General features: G+C 42.0%; 1 protein-coding gene across 4 annotated transcripts in view; it reads left to right on the top strand.

The window, feature by feature from the left end:
* mad1l1 (mitotic arrest deficient 1 like 1) overlaps positions 1-21232 on the top strand; it is an 826601-nt gene extending 805369 nt beyond the window's left edge. For 2 of the 4 annotated variants that reach the window (XM_052022016.1, XM_052022013.1), the window contains one exon: positions 19564-21214. In XM_052022016.1, coding sequence (XP_051877976.1) covers positions 19564-19722 — 159 coding nt within the window. In that variant the 3' untranslated portion in view covers positions 19723-21214. Of the gene's footprint in view, positions 1-19563 lie in introns of all 4 variants that reach the window. The other 2 variants (XM_052022015.1, XM_052022017.1) reach the window with 2 other exon arrangements.
* Positions 21233-21648: the final 416 nt, after the last annotated feature.

Genomic DNA, 21648 nt, shown 5'->3' with positions numbered 1-21648 from the left:
TCTGCACCTCACCTCTCCCTCCGCACCTCACCTCTCCCTCCGCATCACCTCCCCTTCCGCACCTCACTTCTCCTCTCCCTCTGCACCTCTGCTCTCCCTCCGCACCTCTGCTCTCCCTCTGCACCTCTGCTCTCCCTCTGCACCTCACCTCTCCCTCTGCATCACCTCTCCCTCCGCACTCTCCTCTCCTCTCCCTCTGCACCTCACCTCTCCTCTCCCTTCGCACCTCAACCTCTCCCTCCACATCACCTCTCCCTCCGCACCTCACCTCTCCTCTCTTTTCCTTCAGCACCTCACCTCTCGCTCCACACCTCACTCTCCCTCTGCACCTCACACTCTTCCTCCGCACCTCACCCTGCCTCCACACCTCACCTCACCTCTCCCTCCGCACATCACCTCACTCTCCACACCTCACCTCTTTCTCCACATGTAATCCGGTGCATTATGGAAATTTCTAGCCTGGTCCGGGTTCCCGTTATACCTGGCTCTCAGCTGCTTCCACAACTCTCTGATCCCCTGGAAATGGTACCAAGCTTGGGCAGTTGTCGGGCGACCCTCAGCTAGTCCATAGCACTGCCTTGGTGGCACAGGCCTCTGAGTCGATGGGAGCCACATGACCATTAAAGATTAATGTGGCTGTGGGCAAGCATGATACACTGAATGATAATCTCTGTTAATCAGTTTACAAACATTGTTATATTGTCCTTTTGATCCTTTTTGCCCTTTCAGTCTCTTCCAACTATTTTATTGCTGTAGAAATTCATCTGTCTTAAACAGTGTTGATAATAACATAGGTTATCATACATGCCCATCCAAATGCTGTTGCCATTCGCCACGCATTGACCCTGCAGGTTGCTCAGGACATAGAGGTCAGGTAATGCTGTCTTTCCTTCACACCCTCCCTCAATTCTTCACTCTGTCCTTGTGGCCGGGAGTTAGTTGAAGGAAGATGTGCATTTATTTTAGTGAATTCAACAACAGTACCCAGTTGTTGCCCTTATTCCCAACATGCCATTCAAATGAAATCAAACTACTGGCACAAATACAGAACGGAACACTGGTGTTAGAAGTCAGTGTACTATTACATTTATCACTCTGGTAGCTGTTGGGATCCGGCCAGACAGTGACTGTCTTTTGCATATACATTTCATGTAATCCAAAGTTGTGCAAACATTCTCATTTTCAATGCTGAGATGATTAATGGCCTCAAAAATTGCTTGATTCAAATTCTGAAGCTGTCAAAAGTTTGTGATCCATATCCACATCTATCTTTTAAGTAGCAGCATGATTAAGGTTGAAATAAAGTTAGAGAAAACTGAGATTCTGCGGATGCCATTTTAAAAGGCACTGATCTGTGACTGTTGATAAAATTGCTAATTACCACACTCAACAATTAGAAGAGATTGATTAGAGCAATAAAATACCACATCCAAATATCATGATTGCTAGATGCCTGAATGCAAAGTAATTTAATGTAAAGTGGCTGTTGAACAGCAGCTATTGTGCCAGCCTGACAGAGTGAGAAGGTCCAAGACGAATGGAGACTAGTCTCTGCTGCACGGACTTACACGCACGTATGTGGTCACACATACACAGACGCCTGTACACAGTGAGTGCATCCAGATGCACTCTGAGCACACATGTGTGTACACATACACACACCCCTCACTCATCTACTCCCTTGGGCTGACTTCCCTTTCCCTCTTTCTCTAACTATCCCATGCTTGCTGTTCCCTTCTCTCCACCCACTAGCCGCATCATTCAGCCTCTCCCAGGTTGTCCCCCAGGTGTAAAAACATCCTCCAGAAAACCTTGGTGACATTTTCAGTCTCCCACGTGATGGTGCCTGGTGTGTGCAGACTGTGGGAGGCTTGACAGGTTCCAGCACATCTTTTGCTGGCCAGTGGGGATGGAATAAATGTGTGGGGGCCGCTTTCAACAAATATATATCTGCCTTTGGTCGTCAGTGACACCAAAGCCATCCTACAATAGCAAATTATTGAAACAATTGCTCAAACCCTTTTCAACAATCACGTATTCACTTAATGTATGATCTTCAGCATTGCTTAAGTGAGATAATTCCATAAAGGGCATTAAACTACTCTTACTTTGATGAATATTATCGCATATATGCGTGTCAAACTATCAGCAAAATCTCAAATCGATTTCTGAGCAGGACCCACAAGCTGTTTTATTTATTTTAAATTTATTTATTTATTTATTTATATTTATATAGTGTCCATCCAATTCTTTGTGACCATAACTGTTTCTCAAGTAAGAAAAATTTACAAACAACAGGATGTGTGTGTGCCATTACACAGGGCCACAAAGAAACAACTGTAGAACTGAGTCTCCTAAGCGAGTTTTAACCCATTTAGGCTCAGATGTTCCTTGGGTTGTATAAGCCACCCAGCAGCAAATTCTGATTGAATATTCCTTCCCAACTCATCCACTTAAACACTTCAGCAAAGGCTGGATCACACTGCCTCTTTAAACACTTGCATCATTAATTTCCCTAAAGCCATCAAAATGAGTGGGTCTTCAGATCAGATTAATGAAGGCATTGGTTAGGATGTTCTGGTCCTCAATCATTATAATCTGGTATTGCTGTCCCTTTGTTTCAGCCTTCATTCATTGCCAGTAACTTATTCTTAAAAATCTCCTCCTCTAACACATTTGGTGCCAGTGCCCAGGGATCCAAAGTGATGTCAAATGATAAACCATGCCTTCAAAGATACAGGCAGTCCCCAGGTTACACTGGGGTTATGTTCCTGAGAACTGTCCATAAATTGATTTCTCTGTGTTAGAAGTGTCCGTTTTCTATAGCTACCCATAGTGTTTTGCTCTACATATACTTGCATTTCATTGAATAATCACCCTAACGCTACCCATAATTAAACTAATGGAATATTTATTGTATCCAGTCATTAATGGATACCATTTTCATTTTATTATTACAAGCTTGAAAAAAGCTTTAGAAATGTGTGGGAGAATTTGCTTCAAGCTGGATTTCCCCAAGTTAGTTCATTCTAACCCAGCGACCCCCTGTATACCTCTTTTGCAACATAATCAAAGCACTGTAAAACTGCTGAGAGAATATGGCAGAATTAGGAACAAAATAAAAAGTGATTATTCTGGAAGAGCATTTGGAATAACCTGAATTAGACATAGCTTGATCACCTATCCAACATATTGTAGAAATATGCTCAATGTTAACTGGCAAATCCCCAATAAATATTATGAAACATGTCATTAGCACTGTATAGCAGCACTGGAGATCATGCTTGGGGGAAAATTAAACACCCCATGTCATATTAGGTTAAGAATTTGCATTGAGCATTGCCCAAAGCATTGCTTTGTTCTAGCTGGACAAATCAGCAGCATGTGACTATGCGGCTCACAAAGCATCTACTAGCTGAGTGGCATCGCAACTGTCAGACTCAGGCCCAAAGGTACAAATGATCTCTCTTACACTGGCATGGATCAGCCTAGCAAAGCCTCGTGTGGTGACATCTCCCTCATTCCATTCACTTATGGCCTCATTTGCATGAGAATAAATGTCAAAGGGTAGCCCATTTCCCCTCTGGATTGCATACTTTTAATAACTCTGGTTTAAGAGTGCAGTTGATATCTCTCAGCTGCCTGAAAATTATACGGAATATGACATTTCAATGGGATTCATTAATCTCTTTGAGCTCCTCCCTATCATTCAAGTTAATCAGCTGCAAAAATCACTGGCATGCAAGGATTTCTTTTGCTGAAACCCAGAACTATGGCACTAGTCTGGTTTGATGTAGAAAGCTCCTTTACCCAGAGTGAAAATACCCACCGCAACCAACCAAAGGCCTTTCTTCCAAACCTTAGACAAAGATCCATCAAAATCAGTCTGAATCCATAGATTCAGACATAGATTCAATTGTAGACTCAGTTCTACAATTGTTTCTTTGTGGCCCTGTGTAATGGCACACACACATCCTGCCGTTTGTAAATTTTTCTTACTCGAGAAACAATTATGGTCACAAAGAATTGGATGGACACTCTATATGGATGATGTAGTCTTACGGAGGATAAAATATGATGTCCGTTTCACTGCAGGGTAGGGAGTTGTGGATATTCCTGTGGCAAAGGCATCCTACAACACCTCACTCTGGCCACAGCAATAGAGTTTGATGCTGATCCTCTGGAAGTAAGGTGAGGGTCCAGAAACTACTGGCAGTGTCCAGGAGTCTGAACCATTCTGTTTCTGGATCTAAACCCACCATCACTTCTGGAAAAGCAAGAAGTGCAACCCATTTAGAAACTTTGATTCTCAGTTGTGTACCCAGAGAACTTCATCACAGACCTGGCATAATTAGTAGAGCTGCTGCCTCACAGCTCCAGCAACCCGGGTTCAATCCTGACCTCCAGTGCTGTCTGTGTGGAGCTTACACGTTCTCCCTGTCACCGTGTGGGTTTCCCCTGGGTGCTCCGGTTTCCTCCCACATCCCAAAGACGTGCGGGTTTGTAGGTTATTTGGCGGCTGTAAATTGCCCCTAGTTTGTGGGTGATTAGTAAAACCTGGAAAAAGTGGGGAGAATAAAATGGAATCAATGTGAATGGGTGTTTGATGGTGCAGACTTGGTCAGCCAAAGGGCCCGTTTTCCCACTGTATTATTCAATGACCTGTGCTTTGTAGATTGTGTAAAGGCTTTGGACAATATGAGTCTTGCTTGTCCCATTCTGGTACTAGCTGACAAGGGTTGATAGGTGATAGGTGGAACCAGGTGAGGTAGGGGATGATGGACAGTTGGAGCCGAAGAAGAGGAGGCCCATGTTTTGTGTTAAGGTTGACACTTAGGCCAGTTGCCTCAGGCAAGCAGCACCCATGAATCAAATGTTGGCAAGGGGAATCAATAGGGAGAATGTCAATAGATGAAAAAAAATCGAGTATGTCTCCATGCCTTGATGCCATTGTCACTCTGGGGAATACCTTACTGACAGTGCTGCATTTAATTGTACAAGAACTTGCCAAACTGAAGTAAGGTATTTCCCTTAACTGGGAAAGAGGGGCCATAAATATAAAAAAATCAAAATTAAATCCAGTTACCAACTCAGGAGAAACTTCTTTACCCAGAGAGTGGTGAGAATGAGGAATTTGCTGTCAGATGGAGCAGTTGAGGGAAATATCCTTCAAAGATTTAAAAAGCAGTGAAAAGTGATATGACGAGCAGTAGTAAAAAGAGTGGGAAAAGGCTAGCATGGAGGACCCACACTGCAGAGGTTGAATGACCTGTTTCTGAGCTGTTAATACTTTGAATTCTCTTGGATGTTGGATCCTCCTGGATCTGCACAGCCTTTGTAGTTGTTCCCACCACCAAATGTGAGTCATTTCTCTATGTTGCATTCATGCTGTGCTGAATCCTGCTGGAAGATTGGCTCAGCTTCCAGAAGCATTCACACAGTTGTCATTGATGTGGAAAGGCAAAGGTTGTCGCCCACCTTGATATTTAAGTAGCTTCTATGTGACCAGTGTTGTACATTGAAAATTCTTTTATCACAGCTGAAAGAGAAGAATTCACAAGTTATCAGACTATATCTGAATGCTGATTAGTTTCTGGATCACAGCATCATATGGTGAGGAAGATTGAGGGGAAAAAGAACAGCTTTTTTTCAGATATTTATCTTCAAAAGTTTCCAAGTGCCTGGTGCTGAGCAGTGTTCTTTGCATTAGATTGAGGCATTAGCTGCAGCCGTGTAGGGCAGAGTGAGCAGGCTATCACAGCGAATGCCACTGAGGGGAGGAGACAAGCCTCTGACTGTCACAACCCTACTTTTGCTCCAGGACTCAACTTGAAAGTTCTTTCCTCTGAGCGTGAAATGTTTGATAGTTAGTCAGATGTTTTCATGGGCTCCAGGAAAAACAACAGATACTTAATGAGTGGTAGTGGTGTGAATGTGTATGTATATGCAAATATCTATGTGTGCAGAAAACAGAAATCAAAACAAAAATTGCCAGTGCTGGAAATCTGAAATAAAAACAGAAAATGCCAAAGACAAGGCAGGGCAGGCAGCATCTGTGCAGAGAGCAGCAGTGTAATGTTTCAGCTCCATAAACCTAAGGAAGGATCTTTCACCTGAAACATTAACCCTGTTTTGCTCTTTACAGATGATGCCTGACCTACTGTGTTTCCAACATTTTCTGTTTTTACTATCTATATGCACAGATTATCTTTCCACAGAAATCTAAGAAGGGCGAGAGCTTGGATAAAGCAGCAAATGTTGTTCCCTTTCATTGGGTGCCAGTGGCCTCCAACTTTTGAATCGTTGAAAATCATCCCCCAGAACTTTTCTATCATCATCCACTTGGCTAGGGCCACCTTGGTTTGGTCATGTTCTTATTGACCCAGATTGTAACTAGTCACCTGCACTGGCCTTCCTTTGTGCACTTGCACCGTTACTTCTGGGATCCCACGACGATCTGATCCATAAGTTCGTGATGAAGGGTCTTGGCCCAAAACGTTGACTGTTTTCCCTCCGTAGATGATGCCTGACCTGCTGAGTTCCTCCAGCACTTTTTGTGTATTGCTCCAGATACATCCAGCATCTGCAGGATTTCTTGTGTCTCATGAACTATCCTTGTTGGCCTGCAACTTGCCATCTGCATGCTGTTGCTCAGCAGCATAATACAAAAACAGGGCATTGATTTCCAGCTGTGTTACTTCACCGTTCCTATTAAAGTTTCCTCCTGTTTCCTTTGCAGCTGGTGATGAAAACAGTCATCAAAAGTCTTGCACAGAAGCAGGCAGACAATTTAACTTCAATCTTCCCTGAGTGATTCAAGTTACAAGCTGCAAAAATAATCGCACTTGCATTCACATATTGCCACAGCAGTGGTTAAAATGGTTCCAGTCGCTTCACACAGTGAACTGCTTCTGGACTGGATTAATTGCATTATTTATAATCTTGTTACAACACACCATTGGAATTTCATTGCAAATCAGTGCAGATTATTTTTCTGCACACCGCACCGATGGTATCAGGATTATTAACCATCTGTCAGATTTGTCAATATGCATTTGAAATGACTCCTGCAACTTTTTTGGACTGATTTCAGAGAATTGTGCACCCAATCATGACTGACGTTCCCATGGCAGAACTGAGGGAACACGGCACCGTCATAAATGGTTGTAATCGAATTTGTGGTAATGTTTTAATTAGGACAGGGATTTCTCTGGTATCTTCACCAATAACAAAATCAGAAAGTGCTGGAAACACTGAATGGGTCAGACAACATCTGTGGAAAGAGAAACAGTTAACATTTCAGGTACAAGAACCTTCATCAGAACTCGCTTTCAGAACATTAGAACAGAACATAGAACAGTACAGCACAGGAACAGGCCCTTCGGCCCATGATGTTTTGCCAAACTAATTAAACTAGTAATCAAATGCCTAACTAAACTAATCCCTGCTGCCTACACAATGTCCATATCCTTCCATTCTCTGCACATTCATGTGCTGATCTAAGAGCCTCTTAAACACCTCTATCATATTTGCCTCCACTACCAACCCTGACAACTCTCTGTTCTGATGAAGGGAATGGACCTGAAGCATTTACTGTTTCTCTCTCCACAGATCTACATTGATATGCTGAGTGTTTCCAGCATTTTCTGTTTATATTTCAGGTTTCCAGCATCTGCCTTTTTTTAAATTTTCACTTGCCTTGGCCTATAATTGTCCTTCACTTTACTTCTCCAAAGCAGATTATCTGGTCATTAGCTCATTGGGAGATCTTTCTGTGTGTATATTGGCTGCCATGCTTCATACAGTGTTATAGTGAACGCATATAAAAGTTATTTAATTGCCTGCAAAGCAATTCAGATATTTCAATGTAGTGAAAGGTTCTTCATAAACGATGATAGAGAATTCACACACACACACACACACACACACACACACACACACACACACACACACACACACACACACACACACACACACACATGTCCACACGCACGCACCCAAGCATACACACATACCCACACACACATCCAAACGCACACACAAATGCATACCAGGAATCAATCTAGTGAACAAATTAATACACTTCCAACTTTAATCAATGTTTAATTAACATTCTGTAAATTGGTGGGTAAAATGCAAACTTCCCATTTTAATGCTCAGAACAATCGATAGTTTATAGACAGGACGCCTACTGTTAATAAATTTGCATTGAATTGCAATCATGAGTCTGTGGTATTGAAGGGAACTGAGTTTGTGGCCATGAATGGAAAATATAGAAGATACTGGGAATGCAAAATTAAAACAGAAAATGCTGGAAATGCTCAGTTTATTAAGTCGCATCTATGAAAATAGAAAAATAGTGTTAACAGGTCAATGATAGTCAGTTGGAAAGAGATTAGAAATTAATCAGAATATAGACAGGGGAACCACAAAGGGGTGTACATGCTATGACCACATAGAGTGGAGACGATAGGATAATTCCTGTTAGTCAAGCTTATTAAGAACTTCTCTATAGGTGACTGATTTTGAATTTGTGGGCATAATTTATAAATACCTTGCTTCCATTCACTGTATTTTTCTGGAGAAATTATCCTGCTTTTATTGGCAAATGTTGCTGTAGTTTCTGTTTCCTCCACTCTTATAATAGATTTTTTTGAGTAAATTGCTTTTGTTTGTTGCAGAATAGAGTATTTGGTTAAAGTAAATCTCTCTCTGTCTCGAACTCATCAGCTGATGTAGAGTTGTCAATCAGTATTCTAGGGAATTAAAGGGAAGGTCTGCCATGAGGGCAGAAGACATTAGAAATAAAATGTCGGATGGACTTTGATGCAGGATAAAGGTGGGTTCAGCAGAGGTTTAAATGTGGACTGCCAGAGCATGCTTTAACAGGCACTGTCTGGAGAGATAGCAGCACCGGGTATGATCAGAAATTGTTCAACTCACTCTTACGTTGAGTGACTGTTAGGCTGTAGTCCATCCGATCAAAAGATGAGGTGATGATCCTTCAGTTCACTTTGAGCTTTGCTAGAATGAAGAGCAGAGGGGGATTAAAAGCAAAACACTGCAGATGCTGAAAGTCTGAAATAAAACACAAAATGCCAGAAATATTGAGCAGGTCAGACTGTATCTGTGGAGAGAGAAACAGAGTTAATGTTTCAGCTTGAGGACCCAACCTCAGGCAGAGAGGTCCTGGTTGGGATGGAGAATAAATATAACAAGCAAGTGGAAGCTCAGGCTTACACTTGCAAACGAGATGTAGTTCTTCGTAAAAGAGTCCATCCAATCAGGATTTAGTCTTTCTGAAATAGAGGTGACTGCATTGTGATCAGTAAATGCTGTGTATTAAACTGAAAGAAGTACACCTCTTACACCTGGAGGGAATGTTTGGGCTTTCATGGTGGGAAAGGAGCAAGTAAAAGGGCGGGTGTTGCACTTGCGTGGAAAGGTGCTGTGGGACGTGAAGGGGATGCTGGAATGTTTGAGGTGGGCCAGAATGTAGCAGAATCATTGGAAGTGGAGGGAAAGGAAGGTATTTTTAATGGTGGCATGACCCAAGCTAGCAGTAGATAATTTGTTGAATCTAAAGACTGGTGGGGTGGGAAGTGAGGATAAGGGAACCCAATTGTGGTTTGGGGAGAGAGTAAAAGCAGAGGTGCAGAAATAAGAACATAAGAAATAGATCAAGGAACATGCTCTGCCAGGGATCATGGCTGACCCTGGAACCCATCCACTTTCCTGCCCAGACTCAAAACTGGTGACTCTCCTGGGCAAAAATCAACTGATCTAAGTCATGAAAGTGGGTGGACATGGTGAAAGGCCTTGTCAGCTACAGTGGCAGGGGATCCTCAGCTGATGGAAGAGGAGGATCCACCCGGAGCACCAGAATGAAAACTGCATGGACAGGTCAGGTATGCAGAGCACGGTGGGGAAGATAGTTGTGGGAGTAAGTGAAATTTTAAAGGATATTGGCTACTGTTGCATTCCCAGAAATGGAGATAGAGAAGTTGAGGAAGTGAAGTGAAGAGCTAGAGATGGACCATGTGAAGGGGAGGGAAGAGTGAAACTAAAAATTTGTTAAAGTGTACCTGAAAATGGCTCTGATAGAGTCATCAATGTACTGCAAGAGAGAAGGGAACAGAGTACAACTGGAACAAATAATGTTCCACCTACCCCAAAAAGACAAGCACAGGTTCCCATGGCAACATTCACTTGATTTACTCACCCATTAATTTTGAATGTTAGGTATCATGTGTTGCTCACAGAGTTATACAGGTCCTTCAGCCCAACTGGTCCATGCCGACCAAGTTGCCGAACAGCGCTCAGCTGAGTTGATAACCCACCCAATGGTAAATTTCCCCCACCGTAGCATTAGGCTTGTCTTCTAATCCATCGTTTCAATGTCCATGTATTGCTTCATAGTTTGATTCCCTGTTCTGGTTCCCTGAACTGCTTTGCAATTCTCCTACTTGGCTAGCTCTCCCACTGAGCTCCACTCTCCTGCCTTGTGTTGGCCATGATACAGCAGGGTAGCACTTGCCTCTGTGTTAGAATGTCATGAGTGCAAAATCCAGGCCGCCCCTCCCAGTCCCATGCCGAGGAATTGCTGCACTGTTGAACTGCCGCCTTTTAGATGAGCCATTAACGTTGGCCCCTGGAGGTGGTGTGATAGATCCAACAACACTGTTTCAAAGAGAAAGGAAGGGTGCATTATTGCCAAGTTATTCCTCAACCTTAAACAGGTTAAAAAAAATCTTGTCACCATATTGTTGTTTGAGATCTTGTGTGTTAATTTTGCTTCGGTATTTCCTACGTTACAACAGCATTTTTATTTCAAAAGTTCTTCATTGGCCTTGGAACATTTTGACATTCCATGAAATGCATGCAGAAGCCACTGTATTTATCCAGACTTAGTCACAACCCCTTGCTGGAGCACCACTTTGCCAGAACCTCAGCCAACAGCATTATGTAATTACAGGCTTCATTTCACACTGGAACACATGTTAATAGAGCCTAGCTGGTCTTTTCTGTTACAAAGGCAAAATAATATGGATGCTGGAAATGCTCAGCAGTTGGGGACGCCTGTGGAGAGAGAAACAAAGTTTACGTTGCAAATCGGTGAGTTCTGATGAAAGGCCATTGACCTGAAACATTAACTTCTCTTCTGTGCACAGTTTCTCCAGACCTGCTGGGCATTTCTGGCATTTTATATTTTCATTTTGTTATTGCTATTGATTGTCTGCTATTGACATCTAATAAAGGGGTTCAGCTCGTTATCCTTTCTAATTTGCTAGCCATGTCTCCGTGGGAACACTCTCCTCTCTGTGTAAGAAATGTGAATGATTCAACTTCATCTTACTGAGGCCAAAATCCACATTGGTAGCTGTGGTGTGGCACTGAGCCAATGCTGCTCTGTTGAATGATACATGCAAGATCCCAACTGTTGATTATAAAGATCCCATAACATTGTTTCAGAGAAGCTCTCCCCATTATTCTGGACAACCTTTCCCCCCAACCAACACCTAAAGCAGATTATGTTATAATTTGCCTCGTGACCACTATGGAATCTTGCTGTGTACCTATCAGCCTCCACGTTCCCCACATTCCAACACTAGAAGTGGGACCTGCCCTCCATTAACTGTAAATCAGTTTCCAGTACTCTGAGCTCGTGAAAGGAACATTTGAAATGCGTATTTAAATGCAGGTCTATGCTCTTTACGAGACTGATTCCCATGTGTAGACATTTGGACAGTGCTGCACAATATAGTGTAGTCCATGAGCAAGGAATCATGAATATTACATTCACTTCTTGAGACACCGTCCAGTCCCAGGAGTGCAGTTAACACTGTTGAACGACACAACTGCGACCTGCTGTGTTATGAATCCCCCAGAGTGAACTATTCAATGTTGGCAGAAAAATCTCACGTCTCGAGGCGAACCAGTTCATGGTCACTCTGTTATCCAAATATTGAAGTCCAATAAGTGAAGCTGTTCACAGGCACCACTTTGGCTCCCTGTTTCATCAAGAGGCAGTCATCTTCTAGTGCACGTTATGGAAATGGATTTTTAAATGGCCACTATTGCCACCTAATTAATCAGAAGAAGTTCTAATATGAGAGCAATGAATAATTGAAAACACCATAATAAAGTTGTAATTACTATAATCAGTTAACAAACAATAGGGGCATAAAAACCGCTGCAACATCAGTGCTGCACTAATCAATTAGAGCCTACCTGTAAAATGGGAAATTTCAATATGCTGTTTGCCGTTCATGGTACTCAAAGTTATACACGGCAATAGCTCACTGGGTATCCTTATATTTACTTAGATTTCAGAGTTAAGATAAAGGTAAAGAATAGAAGGGTGCTCACACTTTGAGTCTAAGAGATTTGAGACTGAGAGGCTGAATCACTGCAGATTACAGTTTCAATACCACAGGTCCAACCATGTACACTACCACAAGATCTCTTTTGGCATTGTTTACCTGTAGCCAAGACGTGATTAAGTGGGGACAGATTAGGTGAGTGGTGCCAAGGTGTTGAGATGTTTTCAGTTATCAGGGAACTGAAAGCAGCAACATTCTTAGCTGGAGATATGAAGCAAAGGCACATTAAAGGCTGATGCAAGGAGCAGAGGCAATACTGGGGCTTAAATGGAGAGCAGAGATGATGATGGGGCTGAGTTTAGAGGAGGAAGCAATCCTGGGATTGAGGTAAGGAGTGGTGGCAGTGCTGGCTTGGAGGTGAAACAGAGGTAATGAATAGTCTGAGGTGGGGAGTGGAGGCAGTGAATGGGCTGAAGTGGGGAGTGGAGGCAGTGAATGGGCTGAAGTGGGGAGTGGATGCAGTGAATGGGCTGAGGTGGAGAGTGTGTTGGTTGTGTGACTGGTTGGGATGGTAAGTAGTGGATTCTGATGTCAGAGGTAGAACATCTGTATGATGTGCTGGCACCATCATGTGTGTGGTTGGCCCACATTGTTTTGAAATTACCTCAAAGTGAATTGAAAAGTTCATAGTGAACTTCCTTTTAAACATTACCCAAATTATCATAGTTACTCACATGATCTGCTGTTGACCTGGTATTAGTGCAGCCCACCCTTCTTCGTAGTTGGATGGAGGAAAGTGTGTCGCTCACAAGTCTTAATCTACTTTATGACTGACCACCTTTATGACCACCTATAACCAAAAGGTTCCTTGCATTTTTTTTGTTTTACATTCTTTTCCACTAAAATGTCCGTCTGTTCAATAATATCAGATGTGTTCGACATTAGATGGGACTTGTAGCTGAGGTGGTGCTGTTGCATTCTGGGAGTTGTAGTCCAATGACGCTCATGCCTCTTGGGAATTGTGATTTGAGTTGGTAATGGTGTGTTCCGGGAGTGTATTCTGCTCCCTATTTGAATGAACCTATCAGTCTTCAGACCAGGAATGTTGTACAGGCTTCACTTGACAATGAAGAGAGGCTACAGTAAGAGGTTGAAGAGTTTCTAAAGGCAGCACTAGCAAGTGAAAATAAATCATGGTCTAGGATGTTCATGGGCCTGTCTTGCTTGAGAATAATCTAGGACATTTCCCTCCTGTGGGGAGTTTGCCTGGATTCTCATTTTCAGCACAGGAGGGATAAGCAATTTGATGTCTGGGCAGACTGCAGAACAAATGTCTTTGTGTTATAAGGTGCAGAATTAAAATTAAGTTATAAAATGAAGTTTCTATTTTGAAAACCAATTTCAATTTCAAATACTTTTACACTTCTCACTCTGCAGCTGGACAATTGATGTTTCATATTGCTGTGTTGGTATTTGATGTGAAACACCCTTGGAGTGATTTAACAGAGAAGGAGAAGGTCCCCCTGTGCAAGTACTTCTTTTAATAGGATTTTTCTAATATTCTATAACTATTATACATCTTGTTTCATTCCACAAATTACATACTTCATTGGATTACTTAATATTTAAGGCATAGAAACTGTCCATTTAGCCTAACTAGTTAATGTTGCGTTTGCTCTACAGAAGTATTATCACAGCTCTATCCCTTTAATGCCAACAGCATATCAATTCTTCTCCTTTTTCTCTAAATGCCTCTGGACTACTCACCTCTACTACCCCTGTTGTGCCGAGTTCCATGAGCTGACCACTCTCCAGACAAAAAAAGTTTTTTCCTTATTCGATATATAAGGGACTGGTTTTTGATCGCCCATGCAAGTCTAAATTTGGTTTTAATCATTATAGTTCCCTTCTGCCAGTAAACTTTGGACTTTCAGTTAGCAGCAGCTCGTCATTCAAGGCTACAAAAGAGATTTCTAGATCTGAGTGCTTAATATCCCGTATCATTGTTCATTTGCTGCTGCTTCCAGATGGTTACAGGAGAGAGAAAGAGAGAGCGATCAGGGCAGTTCTCCAGTGTATGGCTTTCATGTCCTTAAAGCAGGCTGTGATAGGCAGGTGAATAGTGTGGGGAGCTGATAACTATTCCCTTTGTGTAATATTTCAACAGCAAAAAAATGATCCAGAATAAGCTCTGTCCCTTTATCTTTTGTTTTCTTTGTTCAACTACAAACTGTTTGAGTAGAATTATGAATTCTTTGCAGTAATGTAATACTGAAGACTGTGGTTTGAAGATAGCTTTTATTCACTAGAAGTGACCGCCGCAGTGATAGTGAGCTTCAACGTTTCACAAACCAGAAGGCACAAAAAAAGGCTTTGAACCGGGCAGTTCTTTGTCAGGTGGACTAACTGGAAGTTTGTAAAATGTGCAACAACTTCGTTTATGAAATCAAGGTTTCTTTTTTTCATTTCACTTCCTCACTATGTGCTTGCACAGTACTTATTAGATTACTAATGGATTGGCATCAACTGCAAACCAAAAATTATACCAAGAGTCAGCTCAACACATTGCCTACACTTTATAAAATCATGAGGGGCACAGGTCTGGTAGATAGTCACAGTCTTTTTCCCAGGGTAGGGAAGTTTAAACCAAGGGCATAGGTTTAAAGTGACAGGGCTAAGATTTAAAGGGGATCTGAGGAGCAAGTTTTTCACAGAGAGGGTGGTGGGTTTATGGAAGCAGCTGCCAGAAGAAGTGGTGGAGGCAGGTACAATTTCAACACTTAAAACACTTCAGGTACATGGATAGGAAAGGTTTAGAGGGATATTGGCAAATCGGACAAGCTTAGGCATCTTGGTCGGCATGGACAAGTTGGGCCAAAGGGCCTACTCCCATGCTGTATAACTTTGACTACACTCCAGTCTCTGAGTCAGAAGGGTAGAGGTTGAAGTATTTGCTCAAATGTGAGACTCGTGGCACTATTCGGAGTGGAGATTTCTTACTATGCTTTTAACCAACACCAAAACTACAATTTGTTGTCAATCATAATTGAAAATGAAAAATACTCTGGAAATTAAAAAAAACTTAAAAGAGGTAACATTTCAGGTCAGTGAGCCTCCATCAGTTTTAAGTTGAAGAGGCGTTGTTGGGTGGGTGGGATATGGTTGGAGACAATAGCAGGTAGTCTGTGATAGGGTGGAAACCAAAGTTGTCCAGGTGATGTAATGTTTTTGAAGTTGGCCAGGTAAGGAGAGAGATAACAAAATATGCTAGAACTGTGAGAGGCAGAACACAACAAATGCTGGAAATACTCAGCAAATCAGGCAGCATCTATGGAGAGAAAAAAACTGCATTAAAGAGGATGACCTTGCATCAGAACTTGTAAGTTCTGACATAGACAAGGAAAGCTATTTATCTGAGATTGCTGAATTGATATTGAGATCCACACTTGAATTCATATCAAAAATAATTTGTTACACTTAAAGGCACTGAAATACACAGTATAGGTTCTTTAATTCTTCCACAGTACTACGTCCCTGCCCAACTTCTCTTTTGTTTATTTGACATGACAAAATAAATCAAAAAGCCCAAAATAAGCAGGGTGACATCGGTCGCTGGGATTACAGATCAGTCACAGGTGTAAATACATGAACTCTGCTTATTGGCTACTGTGTTTGCATCTTATTTTCTATTGGTTCCCTCCTTCATTCATTTCATTTCATTCCCATCTTTGAACGCAGCAACCATTCTGAAAGCTTTGTGAGCTGCTGCCAAGTGACTTTAGCATTTTTTCATAGACTAAACTTTTTAAATCAGTAGTCACCTCTGATTATTTATCAGGACCGGTTTCTAACAGTAAAGATGCAAGTTTTATTTAAATTAATTTGCAGGGTGTGGACATTGCTGGCAAGAGCAACTTTTATTGCCCATCCCTGATTGCCCTTGAAATGGTGGCAGTGAGCCACCTTCTTGAGCCACTGCAGGCAGTATGTTGAAGGGACTCCCACAGTGCTGTTGGGTAGGGAGTTCCATGATTTAGACTGAGTGATGATGATGATGAAATGGCAATATATTTCCATGCCAGGATGCACTGAGGCTTGTAGAAAACTTACAGATATAGGTGTTCCCATGTACCTGCCATCCTTTCTGTTCTAGATGGTGGAAGTAATTAACTTTGAAGGAGACGGTGTGTTGCTGCAGCATTTTGTAAATGGTACACATTACATCCACACTGTCCCCGTAGTGGAAGGAATGAATACACACTGCTTCAAACTGGGTAGTTTCAAGCCTATGTGTTGCTGGACATGTAATCACTTTGAGAGATACAGAGCATTTCATCGTGCTCCTGACTGCAGTGAATTGGATTTGCAACCAGGTGAGTCACTTGCAACAAAAAAACTGCTGGAGGAAACTCAGCGGGTCAGGCAGCATCTGTGTAAAGAAAAACCAAATTAATGGTTCAGGTCGAAGACTTGCAGAAAGGGGTGTGGTTAAATTCTCTCTTGTTGGAGATGGGCTATGCAAATATTAGTTGCCACATGTTGGTTTTGCCTGTTTGTTATCCAGTCTTGTTGCATGCAGGCAGGGACTGCTTTATTATCTGAGGAGAAATAAATAGAATTGAATACATTATACAATCATCAGCAAACATTCCCATATGTATAATTATAGAAAGGTCTTTGATGAAGCTACTAGAGATGGCTAGATGTAGGACACTGCCCTGAAGAACTCTTACAGCATATCCTTGGCTAAATAATTGACCTCCAACAAACACAACTATCTTCCTTTGTGCTATTTCATCAAAAATCTGCAATAAATTGGTCAAACATGATTTCCCTTTTGCAAAACCATGTTGTCTTTACTTGATTACTTTGAATTTTTCTAAGCGCCCTCTTGTAATGACTTTAATTTTAGTTAAGATTTTCCCAAGGACAGACATTAAAGTTAACTGGCTTTTACTTTTTTGCTTTTTTATCTTCCTCCTTATTTGAATAAAGGAGTTACGTTTTCAATGTTCCAATCTAATGGAACATTCCCTGTGCTTATCAGTTAATCCACAACAAACTTACCTTGCAGTGAGCAGTCCAGAAATCACCGAAGTTACAATTCTTCAACAGATTTATTGGAGTGACAATATCATTGCAGATAGCCTCTTTTCACCTCCAGTTACCACTTCCAAACTTTATAACACAAGCACAAGAAAGTAGGAGCAGGAGTAGGTCATCAGACCTCTCAAGCCTGCCCCGCCATTGTATAATTTGCAACAGGCCTCATCTCCTCTTCTGTGCTAGTTCCCCATAATCCACTGTTCCTCAATCTTTTAAATATTCATCTATCTCAACCTTAAATATATTTAATGATCTGGCCTCCACCACCCTTGGTGCCCTCTGAGAGAAGAAATTTCTGTGCACCTCAGTTTTAAATGACCGACCCCTTATTTAGAAGTTCTGTCCCCTTGCTTGTGACTCTCCCACTATGGAAAGAAAACATCTACCCCGTCAAGCACCCCTTAGGATCTATATAAGGTCACCCCATCACCCCTCATTCTTCTAAACCCCAAGGATTAAAGACCCAAACTGTCCAGACCCAAGCTTTCATCCCAGAAATTAGCCTGGTAAATCTCCTTTGGACTGTCTCCAATGCTGCCATATCCTTTTTTAGGTAAGGGAACAAACTGTGCACATTATTCCAGGTTTGGCCTTGCCAAACACCCTGAAGCAAAACCTACCTACTCTTAAAATCCAAGCCCTTCACAATAAAGACTAACATGCTTTCGCTTTCACTACTTGTTGGACCTGCCTGAGAGCTTCACTCTTCTGCAGCCTCTTTCATTCAGATAATAAAACACTTTTTGATTCCTCTGGTACTGGCATTGGTACAACAATCTCTGGCACTGGATTGAATTGGTTTTTACAATGTGTCTGTTCCTTCTTCAAATGAGACATGAATCTCTCTGCAGGCATCAGTATCAATATGAATGTTTCTTGACGTTCACATTTGGCTGCATTTCAAATATTTTTGCCCTCACCCTTGAATATTATTTGCCCTAAAGAATATCTTCATTCTTTTCACTCGCAAACAGAAGCATTTCTGCTCTTGGTCTTAACCACCAACATTCCCAATATCACCTCTTTGGTACTGAGCTGTCATCTTGTTCTAGTGTATCCTCTAATCCTTCCCCACCCTATCCACCATATGGTTGACTGTACATCGGACTTGCTATGACATGTCATGTTTCTCAGCCCCACCCTCCCAATGCAATCATATCACCATTCAATGCTCATAATAGCTGTATTGTTGCTGCTTGTGATTCTTTGCCACCTCTTCTTCATTGCCAGTGTAAAATACGAGTTCTAACCTTGGAATGAAGGGCACTGCAGAGTGTACAAACTGATTCACATGAGACTCAATGAACTCACACAAGGTATGAGTAGTTCAAAGGGACTGGCCAGATTTCACACATACAAAGCAATACACAGCGGATGGAGCATGTTGTAAACGACATCTACGATGGTGGCTGTCTCTCTGCACGTTTATTATAAGTCTGATGGTGCTGAGGGAGGGAGGTGTTCTTTCCTGATTATTACCCCTTCACCACTATCCCCCCCCCCCCCCCCCCCCCCCCCCGGCAACATCAGCTGATATCTCACTAGTGGCATTTTCCAAGGCCTTAGGGAGATGTCGACAGAAAAAGGCTCATGACTCATTTTCAGGACTGCGACACTATAGGGTCCAGGGGCCATCAATGAGAAAATACTGGAGATGGTGAGAGCTGTGAGCTGGCTTTCCACTATTGAAGTGACAAATGAAGTTGCCTTGGAACAGATCTCAGACTTGCAGTGATTACTGGTCCAAAGACAGGTTGGTGTTTCATGGAGATAATGTCAAACAAATGTCAGCAGAACCACCAATCCAGTTTTTATTAATGTAATTGTTTGCCTAAAATGATATTAAACAGAACACATGACTATGAGTGCCCTCAGTTTTTGGGTGTGATATTCAGAGAGTAAATAGTGTGTCCCAGGTCTGCACTGGTTTCCATTAAAGTTCTAAATCCCTTTAAACTGGAGTTTGTCATTTAGGGAGACTTAAGTACTGTCTGTATGCATGTGGATTAGATGGGGGACTGAGGGATGTAAAATAAGAGGGGAAACAATGAATGAAGAAGGGCAGGAAACTGTTTTAAACTCAATAACGTTTTCACTGTGTCAATGGTTGAATTATCTTCCTCCTTCCCCACAGGCCGCCAACAGTCTCGGAGCGAAGATGCAACTCCTGGAGACGGACTTCTCCAGTTCCCTCACCGAGCTGATCAACCTTCACCTGCATCATCAGAACAGTATTCCGGCATTCCTCAGTGCCATCACCCTCGACCTCTTCAGTCGCCAGACCTGTGCATAGTAGAGGTGGAAATCTCTGTCACTGAAGAGACTGTTTAATATACTTTGTTACACTGCAAGAAAACTTAATTTAGCAGTGTTAATTAGAGACCGATTCAACATTCAGTAGATTTGTGACGGGATGTTTGCTTAATATGTTTTCCAAACATTTATTTTTGCTTTAGTTGTGATTTTAATTAATTTCTTCGCCTTCATTCATCTCCTGGCAGCTGGAAAGGAGAGTGAGCAGAGCATGAACTTTGCAGCTGCCAATATCAATGCTGCCTTCAGGGGTCTCCTTCTCATGCAGGGAGCGAGACAGATGCTGGCTTTTCAGATGGAAGGACTTCAGAGTGAAGGACATGATTAAGAAATGATGAAACTCTTCTCACCAATTGACATAAAACACAAGTGCTTAGCTACTGCAGTGCCAGGCTATCCTGCTGTCCTTGGCAAAACTCCCGGTGCAAATCAGAGCATCCTGTTGTTGTTGGTATAAGTTCTTACCAACAAAACATCCATCAGGATATACTTGCTGCACTCCCTCTTACTACTCATTGTTCTGTCTTGTGTGATGGAACAAAGATATCCAATCACACCAGTTAATAGCTCAGGATTATATACAGTGCCTGAGTATAATGCAGGAAGTGTGTATGTTTGACAGGTCAGGCCCATGCAGAGGTATGCAGGATACATTCTCTCGCTCTCTCTCTGACTCGTTTTTGTCTCCAAGTTGGCAGGTGATCCATAATGTGGAACTGCGCCCAGGTTGGTAGCACAGGAGTTAGGGGTTAAAGCACATTGCAGAGATGATTGAAGTCAAAGGTAGAATTTACTAAAGCTCTGGTACCAGTTGACCAAAATTAAAAAAAGGTTCTTGCTTCACTGTGCATATTTCAGCTAAAGATAGACTTTGTGCTTGGGCTAGAGGGAGGGGACGGGAAAGGAAAGGAAGGTGGGGGCAGGAGATATGAGTGGAGAAGGGAACAGGGGAGGGAGAGTAGTATCACTGCTTTTTTTCTCTGAACTGTGGTTGATTTACAATCCAGATTAAGTATCATGGTGTCAGTAAGTCTTAGTGACTTTATTAACTTGAATGTTTAGTTTTAGGCAACAATGTGTAAAAGGTTTTTTATTAAATTTCTGTTTTTTCCTCCAACTGTGTGAATGTCAGCAACTTAATTCAACCACATGGGGATAAACAAATCCTCTTGCTGTCCTGATCTAGCAACCGGATTCATGCCATTTTATCATAGGTCACTGAACAGTGATTGAGTGAAATCGTTCCCCTCATCTCTTCCTGACCCAAAGGTTCCTTCTGCCTTGCCTGCAATAAGTTAACTAACTGACCTGAGGATTGATTGAAGGGAGCAAAATTATACATAAGTTTGTAATTCGTGGTGTGTCTGCTTTATACAAGGATTGGATGAATCTATCTGCTCTATGAGGACATCACATTATACAATAAAACACTGCTGTCATTTTTCGGAGGTTTGATTAGTTGCAAATAAAGATGCAGGGATGGAAACGTTGAATGACTCTTTTATTTAAGTAGCGCTATAACATTGAAAGTTTACAAGTGAATGGGTTATTGCATTTTTAATTAAAAGGATTGAGCAGATAATTAACTTCTGCGTATATGTAGCTGTAATGGCCTGACTTCCCAAACACAGAACATGCACTGTTACAGGCGAACAGATGTGTTCATTTTCTGTAATTTACTTTTATGAGTTATCTTAAATGGTCAGAAGGGTTTTGTTTCTAGTTACCCGGTAAGTTTGGCAACATCTGATGGAAACCTGGTTAAGACACTACTTCAGAAGTAGGAAGTGCAGTTCCAGTATGTTGGCGGTGGCTCGTGAGTCCTCTGTCATTCTCATCCCATCCTGTCAATGCATGAGTTGTGATGGCAGCACATAACTGTGGGAAAGGACTGATGGATCACCTT

Source organism: Pristis pectinata, chromosome 8 (assembly GCF_009764475.1).
Source record: "Pristis pectinata isolate sPriPec2 chromosome 8, sPriPec2.1.pri, whole genome shotgun sequence".
NCBI lineage: Eukaryota > Metazoa > Chordata > Chondrichthyes > Rhinopristiformes > Pristidae > Pristis > Pristis pectinata.
This window is presented reverse-complemented; position numbering and strand designations above follow the sequence as displayed.